Source organism: Salvelinus fontinalis, chromosome 34, assembly GCF_029448725.1.
Source record: "Salvelinus fontinalis isolate EN_2023a chromosome 34, ASM2944872v1, whole genome shotgun sequence".
Classification (NCBI taxonomy): domain Eukaryota; kingdom Metazoa; phylum Chordata; class Actinopteri; order Salmoniformes; family Salmonidae; genus Salvelinus; species Salvelinus fontinalis.
Genome location: NC_074698.1, coordinates 36,621,893 through 36,636,664, shown reverse-complemented (window position 1 = coordinate 36,636,664; position 14,772 = coordinate 36,621,893). Strand labels below are relative to the sequence as shown.

Here is a 14,772-nt window from a genome sequence, read left to right as displayed (position 1 = left end):
TCAAAAAGTGTGTGCGAGCAAGGAGGCCTACAAACCCGAGTTATACCAGCTCTGTCAGGAGGAATGGGCCAAAATTCACCCAACTTATTGTGGGAAGCTTGTGGAAGGCTACCTGAAAAGTTTGACCCAAATTAAACAATTTAAAGGCAATGCTACCAATTACTAATTGAGTGTATGTAAACTTCTGACCCACTGGGAATGTGATGAAAGAAATAAAAGCTGAAATCATTCTCTACTATTATTCTGACATTTTACATTCTTAAAATGAAGTGGTGATCCTAACTGACCTAAGACAGGGATTTTTTACTCTGATTAAATGTCATGAGAAACTGAGTTGAAATGTATTTGGCTAAAGGTCTATGTAAACTTCCGACTTCAACTGTATAATCAAAGTGGCCAGATGACAGTGAATTATATAAATCAGAATGAAATAGGCCTGGCTATATAATATACATGCAATTTAACTAACGTTTTTATCCAAAGTGACTTACGGTAGTGGGTCCATTTTTTTATGGATGGCCGTAGCGGTAATCAAACCCACGACCTGATGGTGTCAGCGCCATGCTCTACCAGCTGAACCAGTTGTAGCCTATTTGGTTCAATAGAATACACTAGAATTACTTAAATTTTCCAGAAGGAACTTAAGTTGTTGCAAATCAGATAGGATAAATATATAGTACTAAATATATAAAAAACATTCACACATGACAGATACAAATGCTTACAAGGTGTGTAAAGTACTAATCGTTGGTCCATTGATGTCTCCTGTAGGACACATGGATGCTAAAAGGCGGAGTAGCGGTCCGCCGAGGGGCGGGGCGTCCCAGGCCAAGCGTGGTAAAACTGGCGGGGATTGGGAAGACAGCCCGTCGATCTTCGAGGAGGAACTCGCCCTGTTCGAAGAAGCCGATATGGAGGCAGAGGAGAGGGAAGGACAGGCGGGGCATGACGTCATCCCTGTTGGTGAGAGGATGAGAGGAGAGCGCATGTTGATGTGCATTGTGCAGGCTTTAGTCTTACCAGGGATTCCTATTGTCTGGAATGACTGAAATGTTTAGGATTTCTGCCATTTGACTAGCCTGAAATCCAGAACCTGTTTAAAACCATCATTCCACTCCATGTAGGCCAACTACATGTTTAGCATGACAAGGAGTGGAATGATAACTCAAACACACTGGTACCCAGGCTACTGGCGCTGGTGGTGGAGAGTTTCATTCATTTTTCACCAACCTGCCTCTTTAACATCACACTGACTGACCAATCTCCTGTCTTCTGCATGTGACCCGTGACCCGGTTGCAGGTGAGCTGTTCTCTGCTGACCTCAACCCCCGATGGCGTCGGCCGCAGGCCGCCCCTCTTAACCCGGACTCTGACACCCTGGTCTTCCAACAGATCGACCTCGACTACTATTTAGGTAAGCTATGTCACAGTCAACTTCTGTTGCAATAAAGCTCAGGGATGCGGCTGGAGAAATGTACCCACTCTCAACATCATAGATGGATATGTAAAGGCAATGCCTGACAGTCCATGGGACCAACATGTTAGTTTTAGTTGAAGCATATTTAGGCTGCTAGAGACTTTTAAAGGCCATTTTTATGTCACGTTTTAAAGCAGGAGTGCGAGTCATGACACCAACCTAAACTGTTTGTGATGGTCTGTTCAACAGGGGCTGTTGTGGCTGGCATGCCAGGTCAGTCTCAGGGGAATGTACCAATAATCCGCATGTTCGGGGTGACTGACAGCGGGAACAGTGTGTGCTGCCACGTGCACGGCTTTGCCCCCTATTTCTACATCCCTGCCCCCAATGGTGAGTTTTCTCTGAAAATGAGTAATATAATGATACGCAACGTTACTCTACATATCAGACCTATTAGTGTGAGCTAAGCATGGTGATATGCAACGTTACTCTATATAACAGACCTATTAGTGTGAGCTAAGCATGGTGATATGCAACGTTACTCTATATAACAGACCTATTAGTGTGAGCTAAGCATGGTGATACGCAACGTTACTCTACATATCAGACCTATTAGTGTGAGCTAAGCATGGTGATAAGCAACGTTACTCTATATAACAGACCTATTAGTGTGAGCTAAGCATGGTGATAAGCAACGTTACTCTACATATCAGACCTATTAGTGTGAGCTAAGCATGGTGATACGCAACGTTACTCTACATATCAGACCTATTAGTGTGAGCTAAGCATGGTGATATGCAACGTTACTCTACATATCAGACCTATTAGTGTGAGCTAAGCATGGTGATACGCAACATTACTCTACATATCAGACCTATTAGTGTGAGCTAAGCATGGTGATACGCAACGTTACTCTACATATCAGACCTATTAGTGTGAGCTAAGCATGGTGATACGCAACGTTACTCTACATATCAGACCTATTAGTGTGAGCTAAGCATGGTGATATGCAACATTACTCTACATATCAGACCTATTAGTGTGAGCTAAGCATGGCATGAACGTGTGAGAGGTGTTTTCTAGGCATCACAGTAGTAATGTCGTGGTCACTTTAACAAGCAGAAGGCTACATTATTATTTAGGACTACATCTGATGGCCAACCACAAACCACATGAAAATAATGGCTTTAATATTGTCCACCGAGTCGGTGGAATGGAGTAACAATATCAAATTCATCCACCCCTTTTCTCTCTCACTTTCCCCTCCCTTCCTCCCTCTGTCTCAGGGTTCACCAGTGATCACTTGAGTGAGTTCAAACGGGAGCTTAACTCTGCTGTGCTGAAGGACATGCGCTCCAACAAGGACAACATGTCGGTCACTGTGCTGGCGGTGGACATCACACGCAAAGAAAGTAGGTATAGTGACCATGTCTGGTCTAATGGTGGCACTGCAATAGGCTGGTGGTGGGACTGCTGACTCCTGGATACACACAGGGTGCGTTCCAGTAGTCATTTGAGGCAAAGGAAAGATTAGAATGTTAACATGGACATTTTTTGGCCAGGTAGCAAAGAAAAGAGCGTTTGAATTGGTTGAATGAAGAAGTGAAGACTCTATCAGTCCTTACCTCCTTTTACCAAGGATGCAGAGGAGTATCCTGTGTGTTAACAGTTGAACTGTTGTTTTTGGTTGTGTGTGTGTGTGGTAGCTTGTAGTGCTGTGGTGTTGACTAGGCTGACAGGGTAGTTGATAACTTCCTCCCCATCTCTCCTCCAGGTATGTATGGTTACCATGGGAAACGGATTGCGGACTTCCTGCGCATCACCATGGCAATGCCTCGTCTGATTGCCCCGGCGAAGAGGCTCCTGGAACAGGGATTTAAGTTTGGACCTTTCCCCATTCAGAGCTTCTCTTCCTACGAGGCTAACATCGACTTTGAGATCAGGTGTGTGTGTGTGTGTGTGTGTGTGTGTGTGTGTGTGTGTGTGTGTGTGTGTGTGTGTGTGTGTGTGTGTGTGTGTGTGTGTGTGTGTGTGTGTGTGTGTGTGTGTGTGTGTGTGTGTGTGTGTGGGAGGGTGGGAGGGTGGGAGGGTGGGAGGGTGGGTGGGAGGGAGGGAGGGAGGGAGGGAGGGAGAAAAGTAAAAAAAGAAGCAGTCCTGGTTTTCTCTTGACATTTTAACCCAGTTCATTCCCTAAACTGCCAGGCCTCGCTGACCCCCCTTACTGCCTCAACGAGCTGGAACACTCTGACAGTCTAATAAATACAGTTCATATATGCTATCGAAAAAATGATCACTTGGTTGTGTTTATGACGCTCTTGAGTAACATTAGAATACAGAATGTATTTCATTTCAAAGAACCCAATATCATTGTCATTAGTTTATGTTACTGTAGGCCATCTGTTGCAGCGTGCGCACGTGTGGAGGGCATGAATCAGGGTTTATTCTTGTAGAAAGTTTTATTTTGAAATACTGTCAATCTTTTAATTTTTGAGAGTTAATTCACAATGGTAAGTGTGTTGGATGCCTCCGAATGTGCTCTTTCTGATCCTGTATAGAAATCAAAACGTCCTACCTGCGTGTGACTCGAGGAGGATTTGAAAAGTCACTTTATGGCGCTCAGTGAAACAAAATGGCGTGTCCTCCTGAAACTGCTTCTAACACTAATGAAATAGACTTATTTAGGATGAGTCTAGGAAGTAGTGTTGTGCAGGACTTTAAAAGGAGATTAACATGTTTTATTGATAAGCAGCTAAAATGACTTCCTCAGGGCTTCCAGTGTTAAACTATATAAACCAATTATTTTGACCTTTTAGGGAGAAATGTATTTTCAACCAAATTCACACAGTAAGCAGTTGTTTTTCATGAGAATGAACAAATGAATTTGTACACATTTTGATAAATGAGGTCCGCTGTGTCCCGGGGCGCTAGGTTTATGGTGGACAGTGATGTGGTGGGTTGCTGCTGGATTGAGCTGCCCAAAGGGAAGTACCGGGTGAGGGAGGAGAGGAAGTTGGGGGAGATGGACGCTCACTACCCAGGCAAGGTAAGAGAATAGAGACCTCTGGGCCTTTACACACCCAGGGGGTGTTCCAGAGTTACAACACCGCCCCTCCTCTCTCCTAGGTGTCTCTGTGTCAGTATGAGGTTGATGTGGGATGGACCCAGCTGATCAGTCACCCAGCAGAGGGAGAGTACCAGAGGATCGCTCCTCTCAGGGTTCTCAGCTTTGACATTGAGTGTGCTGGAAGAAAAGGTTTGTGCTCTGTACTGCATTGTACTGTATTGTACTATATTATACTGCATTGTACTGATTGTGTGTCTGTGGACTGGAGAGACTGTATTTACTGGCTTGTCCTCTGGCTCCTGTCGGCAGAGTCATGTATTTAGAGAGTTGGGACATTGAGGTTTCTGCATTATGATGCATTTACATGACTCTGCAACATTCTATGACAGCCATGTTAACTCTTCATTTACATGACTCTACAACATTCTATGACAGCCATGTTAGATCTTCATTTACATGACACTACAACATTCTATGACAGCCATGTTAGCTCTTCATTTACATGACACTACAACATTCTATGACAGCCATGTTAGCTCTTCATTTACATGACACTACAACATTCTATGACAACCATGTTAACTCTTCATTTACATGACTCTACAACATTCTATGACAGCCATGTTAGCTCTTCATTTACATGACACTACAACATTCTATGACAGCCATGTTAGCTCTTCATTTACATGACACTACAACATTCTATGACAGCCATGTTAACTCTTCATTTACATGACATGAGGAGTATTTAGACTGTTCTATGTAACTGAATGTCTAGAATCAGAACATTATTCACTATTGTAAAGGTTGGCCCAACTCTCTTGTCTTCTTGCAGGGATATTTCCAGAGGCAGAGAAAGACCCAGTGATCCAGATAGCCTCCATGGTGCAGCGACAGGGAGAGAAGGAGCCCTTCATCCGCACCGTCTTCACCCTCCAGTCCTGCTCCAGCATCGTGGGCTCCCAGGTCCTGTGCTTTACTAAAGAGAGCCAGTTACTACAGGTAACATATACAAACACACACAAACACACACACATACACACACACACACACACACACACACACACACACACACACACACACACACACACACACACACACACACACACACACACACACACACACACACACACACACACACTTGTGTGGAGTTGAGCTTGGCTGCTTTAAGACCAACAGCAGTGGAGGTTCCCCCCTGATTGGCTCTGTGTATTCCCCCTGCAGAGTTGGGCTGAGTTCGTGAGGACAGTGGATGCAGACATCATCACTGGGTACAACATCCAGAACTTTGACCTTCCCTACCTGCTGAACAGAGCAGCTACCCTGAAGGTCAGTACAGACAGGCCATGGTTCTATGGAAACTTCTAGAATCAGAACGTCCAGATTCTAAGTCTAACCTGCCAGATCAATGTCTGTTGATGCAGTATTTGTTGTATATTGCCTTGTTGTATGTGGACCTGTCAGTCTAACAACTGGAGCTGTACCTGCCTGTCATAAGATACTAGAAACCACTTACATTTACATATAAAACAAAATATAAAATAGTACATCATATAACATTATTACACCACTACATATCTACATATCTACAATAGAAAATGTACAGTACAGAATGAATAATACCACCATTCAACAATATTTCAATGTATGCGCATGTCTTCACAGTCCCCGCTGTATTTATATCCTGCTTTTTAAATCTGATTCTACTGCTGCATCAGTTACCTGATGTTGAATAGAGTTCCATGTAGTCATGGCTCTATGTAGTACTGTGCGCCTCCCATAGTCTGTTCTGGACTTGGGGACTGTGAAGAGACCTCTGGTGGCATGTCTTGTGAGGTATGCATGGGTGTCCAAGCTTTGTACTAGTATTTTAAACAGACACCTACATTCAGCTTGTCAACTTCTTACAAAAACAAGTAGGGATGAAGACAATCTCTCTTCCACTTTGAGCCATGAGAGATTGACATGCATGTCATTAATGTTATCTCTGTGTACTTTTAAGGGCCAGCCCTGCTGCCCTGTTCTGAACCAACTGCAATTTTCCCAAGTCCCTCTTTCTGCCACCTGACCACACTACTGAACAGTAGTCAAAGTGCGACAAAACTAGAGCCTGTAGGACCTGCCTTGTTGATAGTGCTGTTAAGAAGGTAGAGACTAGAGCCTGTAGGACCTGCCTTGTTGATAGTGCTGTTAAGAAGGTAGAAACTAGAGCCTGTAGGACCTGCCTTGTTGATAGTGCTGTTAAGAAGGTAGAAACTAGAGCCTGTAGGACCTGCCTTGTTGATAGTGCTGTTAAGAAGGTAGAAACGAGAGCCTGTAGGACCTGCCTTGTTGATAGTGCTGTTAAGAAGGTAGAAACTAGAGCCTGTAGGACCTGCCTTGTTGATAGTGCTGTTAAGAAGGTAGAAACTAGAGCCTGTAGGACCTGCCTTGTTGATAGTGCTGTTAAGAAGGTAGAAACCAGGACCTGTAGGACCTGCCTTGTTGATAGTGCTGTTAAGAAGGTAGAAACCAGGACCTGTAGGACCTGCCTTGTTGATAGTGCTGTTAAGAAGGTAGAGCAGTGCTTTTATGGACAGACTTCTCCCCATCTTAGCTACTGTTGTATCAATATGTTTTGACCATGACAGTTTACAATCCAGGGTTCCTCCAAGCAGTTTAGTCTCAACTTGCTCATTACCACATTCATTATGAGATGTAATTTAGGTTTAGGGTTTAGTGAATGATTTGTCCCAAATACAAATCTTTTAGTTTTTAAATATTTAGGACTAATTTATGGCATGTCGTTAGTAAAGATAGAAAAGGGTAAGGGGCCTAAACAGCTGCCCTATAAGATACTACAGATCGCCAAACAGCAGGGATTTTGGTCTGACCCAAAAAACAACTCGCACACAAACCTTCGATGCTAAGAAATGCATTTGAATTAGGCCCCAAAAATAATCATTGGATCTTCCTCAAATGAAATTCCCCAAAATGTTGTTTTCATAAACAATGACCTTTAAAAAGGCTGATGGAGTAGCGTGGCTGTCTCCTACCTGCCCACGTCTGTCCTCTGTTAACGTAATGGAATGAGACATCTGGAGGGATGTCTGTGTCTATGTGCTTCTGCCTCTGTATCTCTTGCTCTTTGGGGGTTTAGGCTGGGTGTCTGTGAAGCACTCTGTGGCTTTATAAAAGGGCTTTATAAAATGTATTTGATTGATATGTCTGATTCCAGGTCAATCTGTTCCCCTACCTGGGCAGAGTACAGGGCATCAAGTCAGTCCTGAGAGACTCCAGCTTCCAGAGCAAACAGATGGGCCGCAGAGAGAACAAGATCCTTAACATGGAGGGACGAGTTCAGTTCGACCTGCTCCAGGTAACTGGCCGGCCGCTGACCTCTGACCTTATGTATAGGAAAATATAACATACTCTCATCCTGTGTTGGAACCCAGAACCATATGTTGCATGCTGGCCAGCTACTAGATTAGCTAGGTTCTGGGAGTAGAGGTTTTCAACTGTAGACCAACGGAGCAGACAAGATGGAGTCAATATTGTGAGTGTTTTGTCTGACTGACTCTGGACCATAGTTAGACTCATCATGGATTCATGTTTTTGTCTGACTGACCCTGGACCATAGTTAGACTCATCATGGATTCATGTTTTTGTCTGACTGACCCTGGACCATAGTTAGACTCATCATGGATTCATGTTTTTGTCTGACTGACCCTGGACCATAGTTAGACTCATCATGGATTCATGTTTTTGTCTGACTGACCCTGGACCATAGTTAGACTCATCATGGATTCATGTTTTTGTCTGACTGACCCTGGACCATAGTTAGACTCATCATGGATTCATGTTTTTGTCTGACTGACCCTGGACCATAGTTAGACTCATCATGGATTCATGTTTTTGTCTGACTGACCCTGGACCATAGTTAGACTCATCATGGATTAATGTTTTTGTCTGACTGACCCTGGACCATAGTTAGACTCATCATGGATTCAGGTTTTTGCGTGGACATTGCCATTGAGGGCTTCCACCATTTTAAAGCAGTCAACTGGGTGGGGATTCCTATGGACAGACTCCATAATGGAACACATACACAGATGAGTCCTGTAACTCTATGGACTACAGACTGTTCTGTTGTTCTAAGGGTTCTGTTCTGACAGACTGTTCCGAGTGTTCTGTCTGACTGACTCTGGATCTGTCCATGTGGGTCCTTCAGGTGCTGCTGAGGGACTACAAACTGCGCTCGTACACACTCAACGCCGTCAGCTTCCACTTCCTGCAAGAACAGAAGGAGGATGTTCAGCATTCTATCATCACAGATCTGCAGGTACATCTCTCTCCTCTCTCTCCTCTCTTCTCTCCTCTCTCTCCCATCTCCTCTCTCCTCTCTCTCTCCTCTCTCCTCTCTCCTCTCTCTCCTCTCTCTCCTCTCTCTCCTCTCTCTCCTCTCTCTCCTCTCTCTCCTCTCTCTCCTCTCTCTCTCTCCTCTCTCCTCTCCTCTCCTCTCTCTTCTCTCTCTTCTTCTCTCTCTTCTCTCTCTCATCTCTCTCCTCTCTCTCTGCTCACTTTCTGTCAAGTGGAGGCCTATTAGTACCCTGACTCCCCCAGATACTGATAGCGTCTCATTCACGTTTCCTCTCTTTCCCTCCCTGTCGTCCTTCTATCCCAGAATGGTAATGAGCAGACCCGGAGGCGCCTGGCGGTGTACTGTCTGAAGGATGCCTACCTGCCCCTGCGTCTGCTGCAGAAGCTGATGTGTGTAATCAACTACATGGAGATGGCCAGAGTGACCGGGGTTCCCCTCACATACCTGCTCTCCAGAGGCCAGCAGATCAAAGTGGTGTCCCAGCTACTGCGGCAGGTGAGACACACACGCACACACACTCTTTCTTTCAATATAAATTCCTACAACACACGTTCTCACCTGAATGTTTGGGACCTAGAAAATGATGTAATCTGTGTGTGTGTGTTAGGCAATGAAACAGGGGCTGGTCATGCCAGTGGTGAAGCCTGAGGGAGGTGAAGACTACACTGGAGCTACAGTCATTGAGCCAGAGAAAGGGTGAGTAACACTGCTCTGAAGACTACTGGAGTTAGTCATTGAGAAAGGGTGAGTAACACTGCTCTGAAGACTACTGGAGTTACAGTCATTGAGAAAGGGTGAGTAACACTGCTCTGAAGACTACTGGAGTTACAGTCATTGAGACAGGGTGAGTAACACTGCTCTGAAGACTACTGGAGTTACAGTCATTGAGACAGGGTGAGTAACACTGCTCTGAAGACTACTGGAGTTACAGTCATTGAGACAGGGTGAGTAACACTGCTCTGAAGACTACTGGAGTTACAGTCATTGAGACAGGGTGAGTAACACTGCTCTGAAGACTACTGGAGTTACAGTCATTGACACAGGGTGAGTAACACTGCACTGAAGACTACTGGAGTTACAGTCATTGAGAAAGGGTGAGTAACACTGCTCTGAAGACTACTGGAGTTACAGTCATTGAGAAAGGGTGAGTAACACTGCTCTGAAGACTACTGGAGTTACTATCATTGAGAAAGGGTGAGTAACACTGCTCTGAAGACTACTGGAGTTATAGTCATTGAGACAGGGTGAGTAACACTGCTCTGAAGACTACTGGAGTTACAGTCATTGAGACAGGGTGAGTAACACTGCTCTGAAGACTACTGGAGTTAGTCATTGAGACAGGGTGAGTAACACTGCTCTGAAGACTACTGGAGTTACAGTCATTGAGACAGGGTGAGTAACACTGCTCTGAAGACTACTGGAGTTACAGTCATTGAGACAGGGTGAGTAACACTGCTCTGAAGACTACTGGAGTTATAGTCATTGAGAAAGGGTGAGTAACACTGCTCTGAAGACTACTGGAGTTACAGTCATTGAGAAAGGGTGAGTAACACTGCTCTGAAGACTACTGGAGTTACAGTCATTGAGACAGGGTGAGTAACACTGCTCTGAAGACTACTGGAGTTACAGTCATTGAGAAAGGGTGAGTAACACTGCTCTGAAGACTACTGGAGTTACAGTCATTGAGACAGGGTGAGTAACACTGCTCTGAAGACTACTGGAGTTACAGTCATTGAGACAGGGTGAGTAACACTGCTCTGAAGACTACTGGAGTTACAGTCATTGAGAAAGGGTGAGTAACACTGCTCTGAAGACTACTGGAGTTACAGTCATTGAGACAGGGTGAGTAACACTGCTCTGAATACTACTGGAGTTACAGTCATTGAGACAGGGTGAGTGACACTGCTCTGTGTTTTAGGGTGTGTTCTGGCATGGTTGTTACTTGTGATTTTAGCTTGAAGGTTTTGTTTGTGTATTAATGTAATCTAATATTGATTAGATTTTTATATAACAGTTCAATAAATATACACAGTACATACTTGCTGTCTGCGATAACACAGTAAAGTCAATGACTTATTTCCATTGTGGTCTCTCCATGTATTTCACTGTCTATGGCTGCTATGTGGGTCAAAACATCAACTTGAACTTGTTATCTCTCTCTGGGTTCTCCAGATACTACAGCGTTCCCATCGCCACCCTGGATTTCTCCTCCCTGTATCCCTCCATCATGATGGCCCACAACCTCTGTTACACCACCCTGCTTCAGAAGGGCTCAGCAGAGAAGCTGGGGTGAGAGAGTCACTCTTGTTGTCGTTTCACTAACCAGGGCTCACGAACCCTGTTCCTGGAGAGATACTGTCCTGTAGGTTTTAACTCCAACCCTGTTCCTGGAGAGCTAACCTGTAGGTTTTAACTCCAACCCTGTTCCTGGAGAGATACTTTCCTGTAGGTTTTAACTCCAACCCTGTTCCTGGAGAGCTAACCTCCTGTAGGTTTTAACTCCAACCCTGTTCCTGGAGAGATACTTTCCTGTAGGTTTAACTCCAACCCTGTTCCTGGAGAGCTAACCTCCTGTAGGTTTTAACTCCAACCCTGTTCCTGGAGAGCTACTTTCCTGTAGGTTTTAACTCCAACCCTGTTCCTGGAGAGCTAACCTCCTGTAGGTTTTAACTCCAACCCTGTTCCTGGAGAGATACTTTCCTGTAGGTTTTCATTCCAACCCTAGTCTAGCTACGGCAGGGCTCTGCAACAGGTGGCTGTGAAAACGGCAGCCATTTTTTTGACTGCATCCTTGATTGGTCGACCGAGGTAGATTTTGTGAGTGACATGGGTGTCTTGTCTCCTTAGTCTGACCCCAGAGGACTTCATCAAGACTCCCACAGGAGACCTGTTTGTTAAGAGCTCGGTGAGGAAGGGACTTCTGCCTGATATCCTGGAGGACCTGCTCTCTGCCAGGAAGAAGTAAGCACTGACTCGGAGTCAGCTGAAACAAGGGTCTATGCACATCTCTTAGGTTTCTCAATCTGATCTAGGACCAGTAACACTGCTATAGAGTATATGAGGGCTGTCTTTATGCAGACTATTCCTCTTAGAATTTCGGGTTTGTTTGCGTCTTTGTGTTTCCTGTCTTGATTGAACATTGAACTGTTTCTGTTTAACTTAATGTGTAATTGCTTGCTGGTCTTGAGATGCAGGGCTCCCTTGCCAAATAGACTTGTTTCTCTATGGGACTCCCTGCTTAAATACAGGTTACATAAATATAATGGCCAAAAGATGGCTTGGGGAAGACAGGTGGTTCTTGTAGATTTCTGACATTTTAAGTGTGCTCTTAACCCAGGTTCTTAGTCATTAGACTCGCCCGTAAGATAATTCAAATTAAATGTGTTTATAAAGCCCTTCTTACATCAGCTGATATCTCAAAGTGCTGTACAGAAACCCAGCCTAAAACCCCAAACAGCAAGCAATGCAGGTGTATAAGCACAGTGGCTAGGAAAAACTCCATAGAAAGGGCTCAGGTCCTCCGAGAGAGAGAAAGAAAGAGAATTAGAGAGAGCATACTTAAATTCACACAGGACACCAGATAAAACAGGAGAAGTACTCCAGATATAACAGACTGACCCTAGCCCCCCGACACACAAACTACTGCAGCATAAATACTGTAGGCTGAGACAGGAGGGGTCAGGAGACACTGTGGCCCCATCCGATGATACCCACGGACAGGGCCAAACAGGCAGGATATAACCCGACCCACTTTGCCAAAGCACAGCCCCCACACCACTAGAGGGATATCTTCAACCACCAACTTACCATCCTGAGACAAGGCCGAGTATAGCCCACAAAGATCTCCGCCACGGCAAAACCCAAGGGGGGGGCGCCAACCCAGACAGGAAGACCACGTCAGTGACTCAACCCATTCAAGTGACGCACCCCTCCTAGGGACGGCATGAAAGAGCACCAGTAAGCCAGTGACTCAGCCCCTGTAACAGGGTTAGAGGCAGAGAATCCCAGTGGAGAGAGAGCAACCGGCCAGGCAGAGACAGCAATTCAACTCTTGTGCCATCAAATGACCAAAGCGGAGTTGTGTATGAGCCAATTCATCCTGGACACAAGTCCTTCCATGCAGACCTTAACAAACAGTGAATGAACAGTGCTTAACAAATGGAAGTTATTGTGATTGTTGTTGTTTCTGACCCCCTTTCCATGTCTTCAGGGCCAAAGCAGAGCTGAAAAAGGAAACGGATCCTTTCAAGAAACAGGTCCTTGACGGCCGACAGCTCGCTCTTAAAATCAGCGCCAACTCCGTCTATGGCTTTACAGGGGCTCAGGTGGGCAAGCTGCCCTGCCTTGAGATCTCACAGGTGAGCACCCTTCCCAGTTTCCTCAAGCTCAGTGTTTCAAACTGGGAAACTGGGACCAGGACCCCAGGCCAGTGGAGCTGTAGGCATCCAGACAATGTCCTGTTTGTGTTTACATACCCAGCCAACACCATGTCTTGAGACATAAAGATGTCTAGATGTCTTTGGACACGTCTTAAGACGTCTTGGAAATACCAATGTTCCTAAACTCTCCCTGTGTTTCCAGAGTGTCACCAGTGTTCCTAACCTCTCCCTGTGTTTCCAGAGTGTCACCAGTGTTCCTAACCTCTCCCTGTGTTTCCAGAGTGTCACCAGTGTTCCTAACCTCTCCCTGTGTTTCCAGAGTGTCACCAGTGTTCCTAACCTCTCCCTGTGTTTCCAGAGTGTCACCAGTGTTCCTAAACTCTCCCTGTGTTTCCAGAGTGTCACCAGTGTTCCTAACCTCTCCCTGTGTTTCCAGAGTGTCACCAGTGTTCCTAACCTCTCCCTGTGTTTCCAGAGTGTCACCAGTGTTCCTAACCTCTCCCTGTGTTTCCAGAGTGTCACCAGTGTTCCTAACCTCTCCCTGTGTTTCCAGAGTGTCACCAGTGTTCCTAACCTCTCCCTGTGTTTCCAGAGTGTCACCAGTGTTCCTAACCTCTCCCTGTGTTTCCAGAGTGTCACCAGTGTTCCTAACCTCTCCCTGTGTTTCCAGAGTGTCACCAGTGTTCCTAACCTCTCCCTGTGTTTCCAGAGTGTCACCAGTGTTCCTAACCTCTCCCTGTGTTTCCAGAGTGTCACCAGTGTTCCTAACCTCTCCCCGTGTTTCCAGAGTGTCACCAGTGTTCCTAACCTCTCCCCGTGTTTCCAGCGTGTCACCAGTGTTCCTAACCTCTCCCCGTGTTTCCAGAGTGTCACCAGTGTTCCTAACCTCTCCCCGTGTCTCCAGAGTGTCACCAGTGTTCCTAACCTCTCCCTGTGTTTCCAGAGTGTCACCAGTGTTCCTAACCTCTCCGTGTGTTTCCAGAGTGTCACCAGTGTTCCTAACCTCTCCCTGTGTTTCCAGAGTGTCACCAGTGTTCCTAACCTCTCCCTGTGTTTCCAGAGTGTCACCAGTGTTCCTAACCTCTCCCTGTGTTTCCAGAGTGTCACCAGTGTTCCTAACCTCTCCCTGTGTTTCCAGTGTCACCAGTGTTCCTAACCTCTCCCTGTGTTTCCAGAGTGTCACCAGTGTTCCTAACCTCTCCCTGTGTTTCCAGAGTGTCACCAGTGTTCCTAACCTCTCCCTGTGTTTCCAGAGTGTCACCAGTGTTCCTAACCTCTCCCTGTGTTTCCAGAGTGTCACCAGTGTTCCTAACCTCTCCCTGTGTTTCCAGAGTGTCACCAGTTCTCCTAACCTCTCCCTGTGTTTCCAGAGTGTCACCAGTTCTCCTAACCTCTCCCTGTGTTTCCAGAGTGTCACCAGTGTTCCTAACCTCTCCCTGTGTTTCCAGAGTGTCACCAGTTCTCCTAACCTCTCCCTGTGTTTCCAGAGTGTCACCAGTGTTCCTAACCTCTCCCTGTGTTTCCAGAGTGTCACCAGTGTTCCTAACCTCTC

General features: G+C 45.7%; 1 protein-coding gene across 1 annotated transcript in view; it reads left to right on the top strand.

Moving 5' to 3' along the window:
• Positions 1-776: 776 nt before the first annotated feature.
• Positions 777-14,772, top strand: part of LOC129834025 (DNA polymerase delta catalytic subunit-like) — a 31,354-nt gene continuing 17,358 nt past the window's right edge. Inside the window, exons 1-16 of the mRNA XM_055898848.1 lie at positions 777-963; positions 1,301-1,414; positions 1,667-1,807; positions 2,704-2,829; positions 3,192-3,360; positions 4,346-4,460; positions 4,541-4,670; positions 5,317-5,483; positions 5,706-5,810; positions 7,699-7,839; positions 8,692-8,802; positions 9,145-9,336; positions 9,449-9,537; positions 11,014-11,130; positions 11,689-11,802; positions 13,052-13,199. Of these exons, the coding sequence (XP_055754823.1) occupies positions 777-963; positions 1,301-1,414; positions 1,667-1,807; positions 2,704-2,829; positions 3,192-3,360; positions 4,346-4,460; positions 4,541-4,670; positions 5,317-5,483; positions 5,706-5,810; positions 7,699-7,839; positions 8,692-8,802; positions 9,145-9,336; positions 9,449-9,537; positions 11,014-11,130; positions 11,689-11,802; positions 13,052-13,199 (2,166 nt within the window). The remainder of the gene's footprint in view (positions 964-1,300; positions 1,415-1,666; positions 1,808-2,703; positions 2,830-3,191; positions 3,361-4,345; positions 4,461-4,540; positions 4,671-5,316; positions 5,484-5,705; positions 5,811-7,698; positions 7,840-8,691; positions 8,803-9,144; positions 9,337-9,448; positions 9,538-11,013; positions 11,131-11,688; positions 11,803-13,051; positions 13,200-14,772) is intronic.